This window comes from Orycteropus afer, unplaced genomic scaffold, assembly GCF_000298275.1.
Source record: "Orycteropus afer afer isolate SDZICR_OR568_19922 unplaced genomic scaffold, OryAfe1.0 scaffold00617, whole genome shotgun sequence".
NCBI classification, from domain to species: Eukaryota; Metazoa; Chordata; class Mammalia; order Tubulidentata; family Orycteropodidae; genus Orycteropus; species Orycteropus afer.
The window spans coordinates 248,218-261,626 of record NW_006922204.1 but is presented as its reverse complement, the minus strand read 5'-3'; the positions used below and the strand labels follow the sequence as shown (position 1 = coordinate 261,626).

Genomic DNA, 13,409 nt, shown 5'->3' with positions numbered 1-13,409 from the left:
TGCAAAAGGGTTCATATTTGTGGTCTGTACTTCCCATGTACCTCTCTATGTCTTTCTTATCCTCAATGCTGCCATATTGGTCACTCACATCAAATGCATTTTCTGTGTGACTCTGAGCAGTTTATTCAACCTCTTTAACTGTTCTTTCACTTAAAAATTGAATTAAACGCTTACCTCAGAGGTGTTATAAGGATTAAATGATGTAATAAGTGTAAAGTTTTGGCACAGTGCCTAACACATTGTAAGGGAATTCTCGTGGTGCAGTGGTTAAGGTGCTCGGCTACCAACTCAAAAGTTGGTGGTTCAAACCCACCAGCCGCTCTGTGGGTGAATGAAGTGGCGGTTTGTTTCCATTAAACATTACAGCTTTGGAAAAAATGTGGGGCAGTTGCACTTTGTCTTTTAGGGCTGCTGTGAGTCAGAATCAACTTGGTGGTAACGGATTTGGTTTGGCTTTTTAACACATAGTAAAATTAAATAAATGAAAGCTGGTTTTACTCAGAGCTACATGAATTTCTTCCATTTTCTAAGATCTTTCCTTGATACACTCCACAAGGTAGGACCTAACCCAAAGGGCTGGGTGTGACAGAGTGCACCCTGTCATTTAGTGGTTTTAGTACTGACTGAATGTGCCCTGTAGTAAAGATGAGATATCCATAGTAGTGACTGAGGTAACCACAGGAAAGAAAATGGCGTGTTCCAGGAAGAGACCCGAGGACGTCTGTCTCCTCCATTCTATCAAGGCACAGAACCCGCCTCCAGCTCTATCAGGAAAAGCTGAGTGGGCCGCAGTCCAATGCAGTAAAAGTGTGAGAAGACAGGTATACTTCCAGGAGTCCCTGGGTGCTATGGAATACGGAAGAGGGATGGGCCTCTACTTTGACTTGGTGAGTTCTCCCAGTATCCAGGGATCAAGAGGAGTTGGCAAGGTGAACATTCCAGGAAAAGAAAGAAATGGATGCGTCAAGGCCAAAAACCAAAACCAGATCCTTTGCCATTGAGGCGTTCTGACTCAGTGGCCCAGAGGTATAAAGGAGTAACTTCTTTGGTGAGGAGATGATGTTTTCTATAGCACCTCTCCGTACATCCACTTTAGAGCTGAGAGACATGAGTAACCAGAAGAAACACTGGTGGAAGCATTCCTTCCAAGGAGAGGCCACATGATACACGGGGCAAAACACAGAGTGTGGGCCAGCACTGGCTGTGCTAATCAATCAGCCCAATGGCCCTGGGCCAGATACTAACCTCTCCTGGCCTCCGTTTCACTTCCTCATCTATAAAATGGGAGGTTGGATACATAACTTTTTAAGGTCCTTTACTTCAATTTCTTAGTTTCATTTAAAAATATATGTATATACGGTATGACACAACAGCTATCCTCAGGATGCTATTTTCAGACCTAGAATAGACAATTCAACACTCCTAATAAGCAAATGGAGAAGGCTCTATCTTGTTTGAAGTGTCTTTTTTTTTTTAATGTTTATTTAAGCAGGTGCCAGAACCTGGTCAATGCAATGCCTTTCTAAATTGATCTTTCATAAATTTTCTTAAATCCTATATAAATGACTTGCCTTCTGTTTTCAACATGCTGAGTTAACCAACTGTCTCGGATGAACGATGCCAAGTGTTTGATTTTTATTCATACAAATAAAATCTACTCTTAGGTGCTTATCACTCAGGTAGGACTTTAAAATGAAACTTAATTTATACCTTGAACCATTTTGCAGACTGATACATATGTTGCTGTGTTTAATGACAAGGAGTTCAATTGTTGTTTGTCAATTAGAAACACTCAGCAGGTGAGGAAAGTGTGGCCCTACAAGGCTCTATATGTTACCATGGTAACAAGAAGCTTTCTCCACGGCTTTAGGAGGGCTGAAGGGGATTTCAAGAGCGAGATGGAAAGGACTCTGAAAACGCATACATCACCTATGCTTCGTGCTTGTGTTATTTAACATAAAATGTTTACTGTTTCCATAATTTAACATTTTAATTATATCAACACAGTTGATGGTGAAAGTTCAAAGGCTATGAGTGATGTTGGCTGCTATGATACGCTGCATTCAACTGCCCAGAACCAAGCTGCAGCTATCCACTGTGTCCTGTTCCTAGTCTCAACTACTATTAAACTTCCAGGTGTCCCTGGGTGGCACAAAGGGTAAAGCACTTGCGTGCTAACCAAAAGGTTGGTGGTTTGAACCCACCCAGAGACATCTGAGAAGAAAGATCTAGTGAACTGCCTCCAAAAGGTGACAGCCTTGAAAACTCTATGGAGCAGTTCTTCTCTGATGCAAATGGCATTGCCATGAACTGGGACAGATGGCAATGGGCTTGTTTAATTTTTTGAGTTTATTAAACTTCTGCTGCCCCCTCTAAGGATAGTGCTAGGTGGTAAGTGGAGTTCCAGATGCTGTTTTTCACAGGGAAGTGCTTTCTGTCTGTATTTAAGAGTGAGGCACTCAACTGTGTTTCTTAGTTATGAATTTGAGAAGAAATCTAAGTCCAAGGAGCCACAAAGAAAAGAATGTTATCAGAGCCATAAAACTCCCCCTCTTGCAAATCAGACAGGAAAGATTCTAGTTCAATGAGGACAGTACAACAATCTTAGGGACAGGCAGCTCTCGTTAAGTCCCTTTGCATGTTCCTGATACTCCCTTAAGCAACAGTTTAAGATGCTTACCAAAGGGGCAGCTCTTGTAGGCTCCAGGCTAGGTCTGGGAGCAGTTGAATACATATAGTTAAAAAGACGATCTATTTTTCGAAGTGGGACACCACCACCTTGGTCACTTATCTGCAATGTATAAAATGTTCAAAAAACTTTTAAATCAATCTATACTTAGACGGACACAATGAGTTCATTAAATAAAGTACACACCAGATAACTTAAAAAACCTACAAGTACACACCAGATAACTCGAAAAACCTACAAGGGCTCTGACCTCCCAATGAAATATGGCTCCTTTGTGAACCACGTCAAAGAAGGAAGTATAGGAGTACAGTAGAATTGGATAGGCTTGGATTGGAACTCTCCACCTTAATTCCCTGAACAGTGGAGGTCTAATGGAGCTGAAGGGAACAGTGGTGGTTCAGCAGGAAAATCCTTGCCTTCCATGCAGGAAACTCAGGTTCAATTCCCAGCCAATGCACCTCGTGCCCAGCCGCCGCCATCTGGCAGTGGAGGCGTGCGTGTTGCTAGGATGCTGAACGGGTTTCAGTGGCACTTGAAGGCTAAGATGGACTGGGAAGAAAGGGCTGCTGAGCTACTTCTGAGGATCAGACAATGAAAACCCTATAGATGACAATGGTCCAATTTACAACCCATCACGGGGCTGGCGCAGGACCAGGCAGGGTTTCACTCCATTGCACATGGGTCACCATGAGTCAGAAGCCAAAATCTTGGCATCTAACAACACAACAACAATGAATTGGAATTGAGGTCATGTAAGCCACGGATCTAGCATGGTACTTTCAAATAAGACACTCAATAAATGTTAGTTTTCTGCCCTTGTCTCTGACTTCTTAATGCCTAGGTAGTATTAAATTAACTGATAATTAAAGGACAAATGCAAATAAAGCAGTTACCTTAATGGATAAGTCTTCTTTACCCAAAGTAACAAGGGTTTTAACAGCTGGGTAGCCCTCTTTTCTATCTTCATATAATTCTACTGTTGCTCTCATTGAGTTCTAAAATGATAAGACCTTTTTTTTTTAAGCATACCAATGACTCATACAATTTTTAAAAAGAAGCTGGCATAAGATAACTTACACACAATAATTCTTTTACGGGGCAAATATTAGTTGGATTTTTATGGCATCTTTTCTCCTCCAAAGAGCTGACTGAGCTAAACATGTCTTATGATCAAGGAAAAATTCCTGACACTTCAGTTTATTTTTCATCTAGTTTCAGCCCCACCTACCACTCTAAACATTTATTTTTCTTTCTTTCGTTGTTTTCGCTGTAGGGTATTTAAATTCTTTAAACTCTATACCAAGTGGGATGTTTTTATCACACGTAATGAGGTTGCAGAAGCTGAGTTTTGCACTTTCCGTCCTATTTATCAGGCTTCATTTACAGAGCACCTTTCCTCTGCAGAAGGCAGAAAGGCTGAAAAGACTCATGCTTCCCATAAAAATTAATCATTTGGCGGAAAAATAAAGGAGATGAAATATCAGTTTTAAAGCAATTCTGAAAAAGCCACAGCTGCTCAAGAGAGAGTTCACAATTGAATGCCCATCTCAACCTTAAAGTGTTACATCAGTAACATTGTAATTTTTTGGAAGCAAATCAGCATAACCGATTTTTCAGGTGCTCAATTTAGAGGGTTTTACACATCGGAAGGAATGAAATTTTAGTGCAAACGTCTTGGGCCTATCATACTGCTACTGTAAATGCCATTAGCTACTCGCTAACAAAAGCAGCAGCTTAAGCTGTAGAGGCTGAAAGAGTCTGCTCTTTGTCCTTTGTGGTCCAGCTCTTCCACATCTCTCCTCCCTGCCTCTGTCAGTTCTTTGAAATTGATTCAAGCATGTAAAGGGCTTACAGTGTCTCTCAGGCCTGGAACAATTACTAATGCACCCACACGTTTAATGTTTAGTAACATAAATATGCATAAACATATTTTTATTTTGATCTGGCTATCAACAACAAAGCTTTTGCCAGCTTTGGAAACTAAAAAGCATCTCTAATCTTATAACTGAAGAAAAAATAGTATGGATTTTACATAAAATCACTGAAGCACAATTATGTCTCAAAATCAATATGTACTAATATTCACAAAAACTATACTGTACACAGCAATTTTTCATCTCACAGTGTACAAATTATAAAACCCACAGGATATCAGAAATAGAATTTTTCAAATGCTTATGCAAAACCTTTTTCTTATGCTAATCTAATGAATCCATTATGCCCTGAATCAAGTAATTTAAAATGAAGACTTCTTTCCGTGTTTTTAAATTCCACTTACCTTGAACAACTCAAATAGCATGTGAAACAGATGTGAGGGCACATAAACTACCTGAATAGGTTTGTCTGGAGCTTTGGCTGAAAACAGAGACAAAACCATCAATGACTAAGAGCCTAAAGTAGAAGTTACGAAAGACTGTGGCATTCCATTTCCCAAGAATACATAAAAAGAGAAGTCTATAAAAGGCTACCTTAAGTTTCTACTGCTACAGGCAGGGCTAACAAAAAGCATATGCTTAGGAATCAAACAAACTTGGGTTGAAATTCTAGTTCCTTCACTTACCAGTGATAAAACGTTGGACAAATTACTCAGTTTCCTCCTGGGCAGAAACGGAATATTATCACCTGTGTCATAATGTTCTCAGATTTATATTAGATCATCCAAATATCACTAAACATTTCTCAAGTTGGGGAACACTCTCCACCACTGACCCCAGCAGGCAGCCTAGGGATCGTGAAGCCACAGGAGAAAAGAGGTACGCTTCAAGGTGAAGTGGACTAGCCAGCAATGTTAAACTGTTAAATGATGACAAACAAGGCATATTATAGGGCAGGATGTAAGGGTCACTCAACGTTTTCTGTTAGCAACTAACAGACAAAGTCCTGGTGACTTACAGTCCTTTCTCCTTGCCCCAGGGATCCCCTGAGGAAAATCAGAAACACTTGAGTTCCATGTTAAGCTCTAAGAACAGCGTTGGGGGTATGTTTAGTCCTTCCTCCTCCTCACGACCCAAAGTCACTTATGAGAGTGAACTACTTGAGCTTTCGTAACTAGAATACAGACACACCCACCCATGTTATTATCATTTCAACTCAACTACTTCCTCTAATAAAGTAATTCACAATAATAAAGAGCTAACATGTTTGATACATAACTATTTACAAAGCTTTCACAATATATTATCCAATTTAATGCTCATGACAATACTGTGTGGTTCATAAGGGTAGGCCTTATTATAAAGCCAGCTGAAACTAGGTTTATAATACAGGTGAGGAAATATATATAGGTGAAGACTAGGCTTTAGAGAGGCTATGTGACCTGCCCACAGTAATAGAAGAGGTGCTGAAACTGGTCATCTGAATCAAGATCTTTTGGTTCTGAATCCCAAACCCTCTGACAATCAGTTATTTTTAAAATTCTAAGTAATATATGCAAATGGTTTAAAACATAAAAAAAAGCAGAAGTCCCTCCACTTTTTCCATTTCACCCCTCAGATTCATACCTAGTAAAAGCATAAATCTTTTATTATTTTCTACAAGTTCTTTCAAAAAGTTAAAAATCAATAGTGTAACGTTGGTAATATGATAACTAGGTAAATACTGATCACTGCAGAGTGGCCACCACAGTGTACCAGGACAACATTTCCTTTCCTATGAGCCTAATGACATGATTAATGTGTCACTTGAAACAGAATGTTCTCAACCTTAAGATGAAATGGATTCTCCCTACACGCTAACTGCTTGAAATTATGCTCCTCTTTTTAGGTTGCTTAATATTTGGATTGTGTCTTTCTTATACCGTTTTGGATTTTACCTGGAGTTTCTAACTACCTCTCTACAACAGGCTGAATAACCAAAAACAACCAAATCTATTGCCATTGAGTTGATTTCGACTCATAGCAACCACCATTGGGTTTCTAAGGCAGTAAATCTTTAAGGAAGTAGATCACCCCATCTTCCTTCCACGGAGTGGCTGGTAGCTTTGAACCGCCAACCTTCTGCTTAGTAGTTTAATGCCTTAGGCACTGCACCACCAGAGCACCTTAGGAGGTTGAATAGTGGCCCTAAAAAGGTATTTCTAAGTCCAACCCCCGCCCCTAGTACCTGTGAAAGTGAACTTAACTGGAAACAGTCTTTGCAGAAATAATTAAGTTAAGGACCATTTTGTATTTAGAGTGGGCCCAAAAACCAATGACTAGTGTCCCTATGAGAGCAAGGAAAGAGACACAGGGGAAGGCCATGTGAAGACGGAGGCCGTGAATGGAGTGATGGGTTTAAAAGTCAAAGAGTGCCGAAGAACGCCAGCTGCCGCCAGAAGCTAGAGGACAGATTTCCCCCTCAGAGCCTGCAGAAGGGAACAAACCCTGACTTCAGACTTCTGGCCTCCAGAGCCATGACAGAATAAATTTCTGTTGTCTTAAGCCACCCAAAATCCACTGCTATCGAGTCAATTCCAGCTTATAAAGACCCTACGTGACAGAGGAGACTCGTCTCACAGGGTCTCCAAGACTGTCATCTTTGTAGGAGCAGGTCACCAGTCTTTCCGCCTATAGTGCTGCTGGTGGGTTCCAAGCACAGACCTTCCGGGTAGCAGCCAAGAGCTTAACCCCTGCACCATCAGGGCCCCTCTAAGCCACCCAGCTTGGGGTAATTTTTATGGCAACTCTAGGAAATGAACACAGCCTCCTTTTGGTAACTGGAACAAGAAACACACTCTCTTCATCATATTACTAAGACCATCCAGCTTCTTACTCTACTACATGGTATCCATTCCATTCGTCAAGAGTTTTCCGATTAGAATTGACTGCTTGCTAGACACGCTTCACAATCATCCTATTTTTTTTTTAACTTAAGTTCTAGAATGTTTTTCACTCTTTCTTATATCCATATTATATATACGGTCAAGTCAGTCAGGTAACCTACCTCAGAAAAGTGTACATGGGAGCTACAATCCTCCTTAAATATGATTCCTTTGCTTGAAGGCTTGGCTAGGCATGGAATCTGGGTTCAACCTCATTTTGCTCAGAATTTTGGAAGAAGGTCTTCTGGCAGTGACACAGCTGACAAGTTGAATGCCAGCCAGGTAATCGCTGCTGTTGCTGGCTTTCTCCCAAGGTCTGATATTTGGCTGTGAGGTTTCGTTGAAGAATAAAGAACTAGACGGCTCAGCAGAGGGGGCCAGTGCTGCACTCCCCTCTGGAGCTTTTCCCTACATGGGAAGGCTGATTTGGAGCTCTGTGTACATGCTCCAGATGCTTCAGCAGGCTTTTGGTTGAGCATGTAGTCTCTGACTGGAGGGTTCCCACATGTTTAAGTGAAGAGAACTTTACTTGGGAATACCAACACTCACATGAACAATTCCAGTTCTTCCTAGATAATCTTGTGCAGAGAGTACCTACATTTGTATTTTTCCCTGGGGGAACAATGTCCGTGGCTGGATGTAGACAGAGTTTGGCCCGAGTCAACCAGCTTACCATCACTCCTCTATGCGCTTCCTTAGATCAGCTCTCAATCGACCCCTGCCTTTTGGTTCCACCTTCTCATTCCAGTCCTTGGCACCTTGCAGCTCTGCTCCTAGAGCCAGTCCACAGTTTAACCTTTGGCAAAGTAGGTGCAGCCTCCCCCTTTGTGGCTTCTTCTGCTCTGTTCCAGTTATTGGACTATTTCCATCTGGTCACCCTCTCTCAGGAGCTGGGAGTGGTGGTCTACCGATGAGCCCCCCAGCTTTCTTCTGCCGGTTCTCTTTGTAGTCCTTTACTGGTATTTTAATGGGGTCTGAGGAGCAAGCTGAGTGCTTGACCTTTTACCCAACTTCTGAATTCAACTTTTTTCACTCCAAATTTTAGGGAAAAACTAATCTTAAAATACCTTTTATCATTTTTTTTTTCCAATTCAACACTTTCTAAAAGCCATTTGAAGGCTTTCTCAATTACTTACACTTTTCTTTGGGAACATTATAGTCTAGATTTCTTTCATTCCGTTTAAGACCACATCAAATGTTTCTGTCCATGAATCTTCCCTAATCCTAGGTCCAGTGGTTGTTAAGACCCTTAATAGATGCTTGCTGACTTTCTAAAACTAGACACAAATGGAATATGAATTTTCTGTCTAAGGGTATATTTTGAAAAGTCAGTGGCAAAAAACAGTCCAAATTTGCTATCCTCAAGACTCAATAAATAATAGTCTCTGCTTTGTACAGTCATTGCTCCAAGTATCATTAGTTGAAACAACATTTAATAAATGCCAATAGAATTCGGCCTAGGATAAAAGGAATTTTATTTTCAGACAGTTCTTCTATACGAGTGGAGGAAAAACAAAAAAAAAAGAAAGCTTAAAATAAAAACCCATTTAAGAGAAAAGGTAGTTGGGTACTTAGAGATGGCTAATCAATCCACAAGGCTGTTAGAGACAGTATTTAGTGTGGCTCAAAGACAGACAGACCTGGGATCAAGTCCTGACTCTGGCAGTTAATGGCTATATTAATAGCCATTTCACCCATCTGGGACTCAGCATTTCATCTTTAAAATGGCACAGTATATATCCCATTGGGTTAATGTAAGGATTAAATGAGATAATGGTGATAAACTAGCTTACACAGAGCTTGTCACTCAATAAATGTTGGATATTATTACTAAAATTTAATTTCTACAATATGAACAGAGCTACCGGTAATGGAAGGAGCCCTGGTGGCACAATGGTTAAGCACTCAGCTGTTAACTGAAAGGCTGGCAGTTCAAACCCACCCAATATCTCTGCAGGCAAAAGAAGTGGTGATTGGCTTCTGTAAAGACTACCTGTTGCCATTGAGTCGCTTTCAACTAACCCGTACCAACGCTATAGGACAGAGTAGAACTGCCCCACAGGGTTTCCAAGGCTGTAATCTTTACAGGAGCAGACTGCTACATCTTTCTCCAGCATAGCCACTGCTGGTTTTGAACCACTGGCCTTTTGGTTAGCAGCCGAGCGCTTAACTTTTGCACCAAGAGGGTTCCTTTCCATAAAGATAACAGCCTAGAAGACCCTATGCAGCAGTTCTACTCTGTCACATGGGGTGGGTTACTATGAATTGGAATAAACTCAATGGCACCCAGTGCCACCAGTAATGGCTTTTCGATTGTTGCCTGGAACCACTTGACTGAAAGTACCCATAAAAGTATATCCACTGTGGCGAAACTAGAGGTCAAAGATCCCAAGATAGACACATACCTTTTCTATGAACCCTCTTATAACAACATATACATAGTATATTTTGTATAGGTTACACCTCAACATAAAGAAAACAAAAATCCTCACAACTGGACCAGTAAGCAACATCATGATAAGTGGAGAAAAGACTGATGTGGTCAGTGATTTCATTTTACTTGGATCCACAATCAATGCCCATGGAAGTAGCAGTCAAGAAATTAGACGTCATATTGCAAGCAAATGTGCTGCAAAAGATCTCCTGAAAGTATTAAAGAACAAAGATGTCACTTTGAAGACTAAGGTGCATCTAACCCAAGCCATGGTATTTTCCATTGCCTCATATGCATGTGACAGCTGGACAAAGAATAAGGAAAACTAAAGAAGAATTAATGCATTTGAATTGTGGCATTGGCAAAGAATACTGAAAATACCATAAGAACGAACAAATCTGTCTTGGAGGAAGTACAGCTGGAATGCTCCTTAGAAGCGAGAATAGCCAGGCTTCGTCTCACCTACTTTGGTCATGTTATCAGAAGGGACCAGTCCCTGGAAAAGGATATCATGCTTGGTAAAGTGAAGCATCAGCAAAAAAGGGGAAGACCCCCAATGAGGTAGATTGACACAGGGGCTACAATGATGGGATCAAGCATAACAACAACTGAGGAAAGTGCAGGACTGGGCAGCGTTTCTTTCAGTAGTACACAGGGTCACTGTGAGTCAGAGCTGACTCGACAGCACCTACAACATCAACAAATAATTCTTTTGCATTACTGTCAGCCTTACTCTGAAGTTCACAGCAACAAGCAGCACTCTATCCGATGACTGTCAAAGATGCCTGTTGTGTAATAAAAGCATCCTGAAATGAGATGCTATGTTAGGTTATTAGACTGGCTCTGAAATGAATCCATTTAGAACCTGAATCTGACTCCTCCCTTGAAAATGAAGTCAGCTGTTGCGGTGTGGGAAAATCTCTCTCTCTCTCTCATTATAAAGCAGCAGTGTCTACTTAAGGTGTTCGGAACCAATCTCCAGCCTTTATCTCTAACATGGAACTCATTAGAGCTAACGCATAGCCCTTATACAAGCTCACAGAGAACCCTGGCATTCAAGAAATCATAAATATAATTTTGATTTATTATAACTAACATTCGTTTATCTTAGTGATGGGAAAGGAGCTTCAGAATCATTCATATGATATTGCCAAAATAGTTGTGAAGACTGGATCCACAGTCCAATCTTGTGGTGGGGTGAGTTGCCCAGTGTGACAGCCTCGGCTGGTAGTGACACAGCTGGCATCCAGGAATTAGTGAGAATGGGTTTGTTGCAATGGACATAAGAGTGAGTGAGGCTGCCATGAATATAAAGCCGTGATTTGTTACTACCTGCGAATTTAACTTTCAGTGTTCGAGAATATAAATCTAGATTGTTAGGTCAAGTTCTGCCTAGCCAGCAGGAAGAAACAGGGAGAATATTAAGATGCATCTAATCAGGAATACTCAAGAAAAGTCCTAGACTTTCAAAGCAATTTTGGTTTCATATCTTCTAGCAGAATGTAAGGGCAACTGTCCTTAAACAGCAGCCTGAAGTCTTTTTACATCTCTGTCTCATCATAAGGGAAATACATTTTTTTGGTATATTTTGGGGAGGGGATTTGGTTATATCTTTAATTGTAAATGCCCATACCCTAAGAATCAGTCATTCCACTTCTAGGAATCTAACCTACAGAAATTCTTACACACACTCAGAAATTTTCCTACACTATACACACAAGGAGACCTGGTGGCACAACAGTTAAGTGCTTGGCAGTTAATCGAAAGGTTGGTGGTTCGAACCCGCCCAGTGACACCACGGGAGAAAGATGTGGCTGGTGATATGCTTCTGTAAAGATTACAGCCAAGAAAACTCTATGGGGCAGTTCTACTCTGACACATGGGGTCATTATGAGTCAGAACTGACTTGAGAGTATTGAACAATGACCACCACCACAAACACATGCAGAGAGATGGCTTTTTGATCATTATGTGTAATATAGGAAAATTTGAAATCCTAAATGTCCACGCATAGGGAAATAGTTGAATAAATTCTAGTAATCTACACTATGGATCGAGGAACCCTGGTGGCACAATGGTTAAGCACTCGGCTGCTAACCGAAAGGTCAGTGGTTGGAACCTACCAGCTGCTCTGCAGGAGAAAAGACTGGCAGTATGTTCCTGTAAAGATTACAGCCTTGGAAACCCTATGGGGCAGTTCTACTCTGTCCTATAGGATCACTATAAGCCAGGATAAACTCAACGACACATAACAACGGTACTATGGATAATCTGTAAATGACATTAATACATCTTCAAGGTAAAGTGAAAAACACAAGTTATAGAACATGTATAGCTTGAACCCTTTATATGAAAGACACAGCTCTGTCTAAGACAGAGGCTTTCAGGTTTTCCTCTACATTTCTGTATTTTTCCAATGAGAATATCTCTTATAATTTATAGTTTTTTTTAAAGTAGTATGCACATGAATATAGAAGAACATGAGTAATATAAAAATGAGCTATAATTCTACTATCTAGAGAGCTACTGTTTACATTTTGATAGTATAAATCTTTCAAAATACTTTTGAATGAACTTACACTATTACAAACTTTTATAGTTGGGTTTTTAAAAAACTCAACTTTCCCCAAACATTAAATATTGCTTTGAACATTATTTTTGAATGGCTGCATAGTATTCTATCTTATGGGTGTACCATAATTTACTTCAATAATCCTCTATTGTGGAAAACTGGGTTTGTTTTCTAATTTTTCTCTATAAGACCACCACTGTGATCATCATTCTTGTACAGAAATCTCTGCACATCACTATTATAGTAACTTTTCTGAAGTTTAATTTAGCAGACCGAAGAATATGATCATCGTTAATTTAATTTACTAGGCCAAAGAGAAAGAACATCGTTAGTATTTTTGAGAAAGGATGTACTAATTTAAACTTATGCCAGAAATACACAGTGTTGGTGAGAAAGTTATTTTTCTGGGCACCAATTCAAAATATTAAAATGTTTTAATTATTTACATTTTGAAAGGCAAAAAAGACATTTCTCTGTGGGTTTTTTTTTTGTGTGTGTGTGTGTGTACTTCCTTGAAGAGAAAAGTTAAACACTTTTCCATACGTTTATTGACTGTTTGCCTTTGTTATTTTGAGAAATGCCTGTTTTTAACTTTTGTGCATTTTCTACCTTGATTACATCTGTTCCCAGAACTCTGGGGTCTGATGCATTAAACATTTCTGTGCAAAAACTCCTTACAACAATACATCTGGTTGACCAAGGTACAGAGAAAGTTTTAAAAAGATTTAAAAGCAGCAGATTTGTAGGACTTCACTAAAATATAGCTCAGGTATAAGCAGTTCTTTAGTCAGCTTCTTTGTATTTCAGGTTAAAATTATCTTTCTTTTACCATTGAATTCTTCAACTTCCAGCTCTGGAGCTACCAAGTAATACTGTTCACATAGCATCTTGGCTGTCTCATATGCATCTGCAAAGA

The 13,409-nt window shown here is 40.1% G+C and overlaps 1 protein-coding gene across 1 annotated transcript in view; it reads right to left on the bottom strand.

Annotated features, from left to right (window-relative positions):
• The window catches only part of PDK3 (pyruvate dehydrogenase kinase 3), a 123,018-nt gene that overhangs the window by 7,670 nt on the left and 101,939 nt on the right, over positions 1-13,409 (bottom strand). The window contains exons 6-9 of the mRNA XM_007956405.2: positions 13,323-13,400; positions 4,968-5,044; positions 3,583-3,684; positions 2,681-2,791 (exon numbers count right to left, since the gene is read on the bottom strand). Coding sequence (XP_007954596.1) covers positions 2,681-2,791; positions 3,583-3,684; positions 4,968-5,044; positions 13,323-13,400 — 368 coding nt within the window. The remainder of the gene's footprint in view (positions 1-2,680; positions 2,792-3,582; positions 3,685-4,967; positions 5,045-13,322; positions 13,401-13,409) is intronic.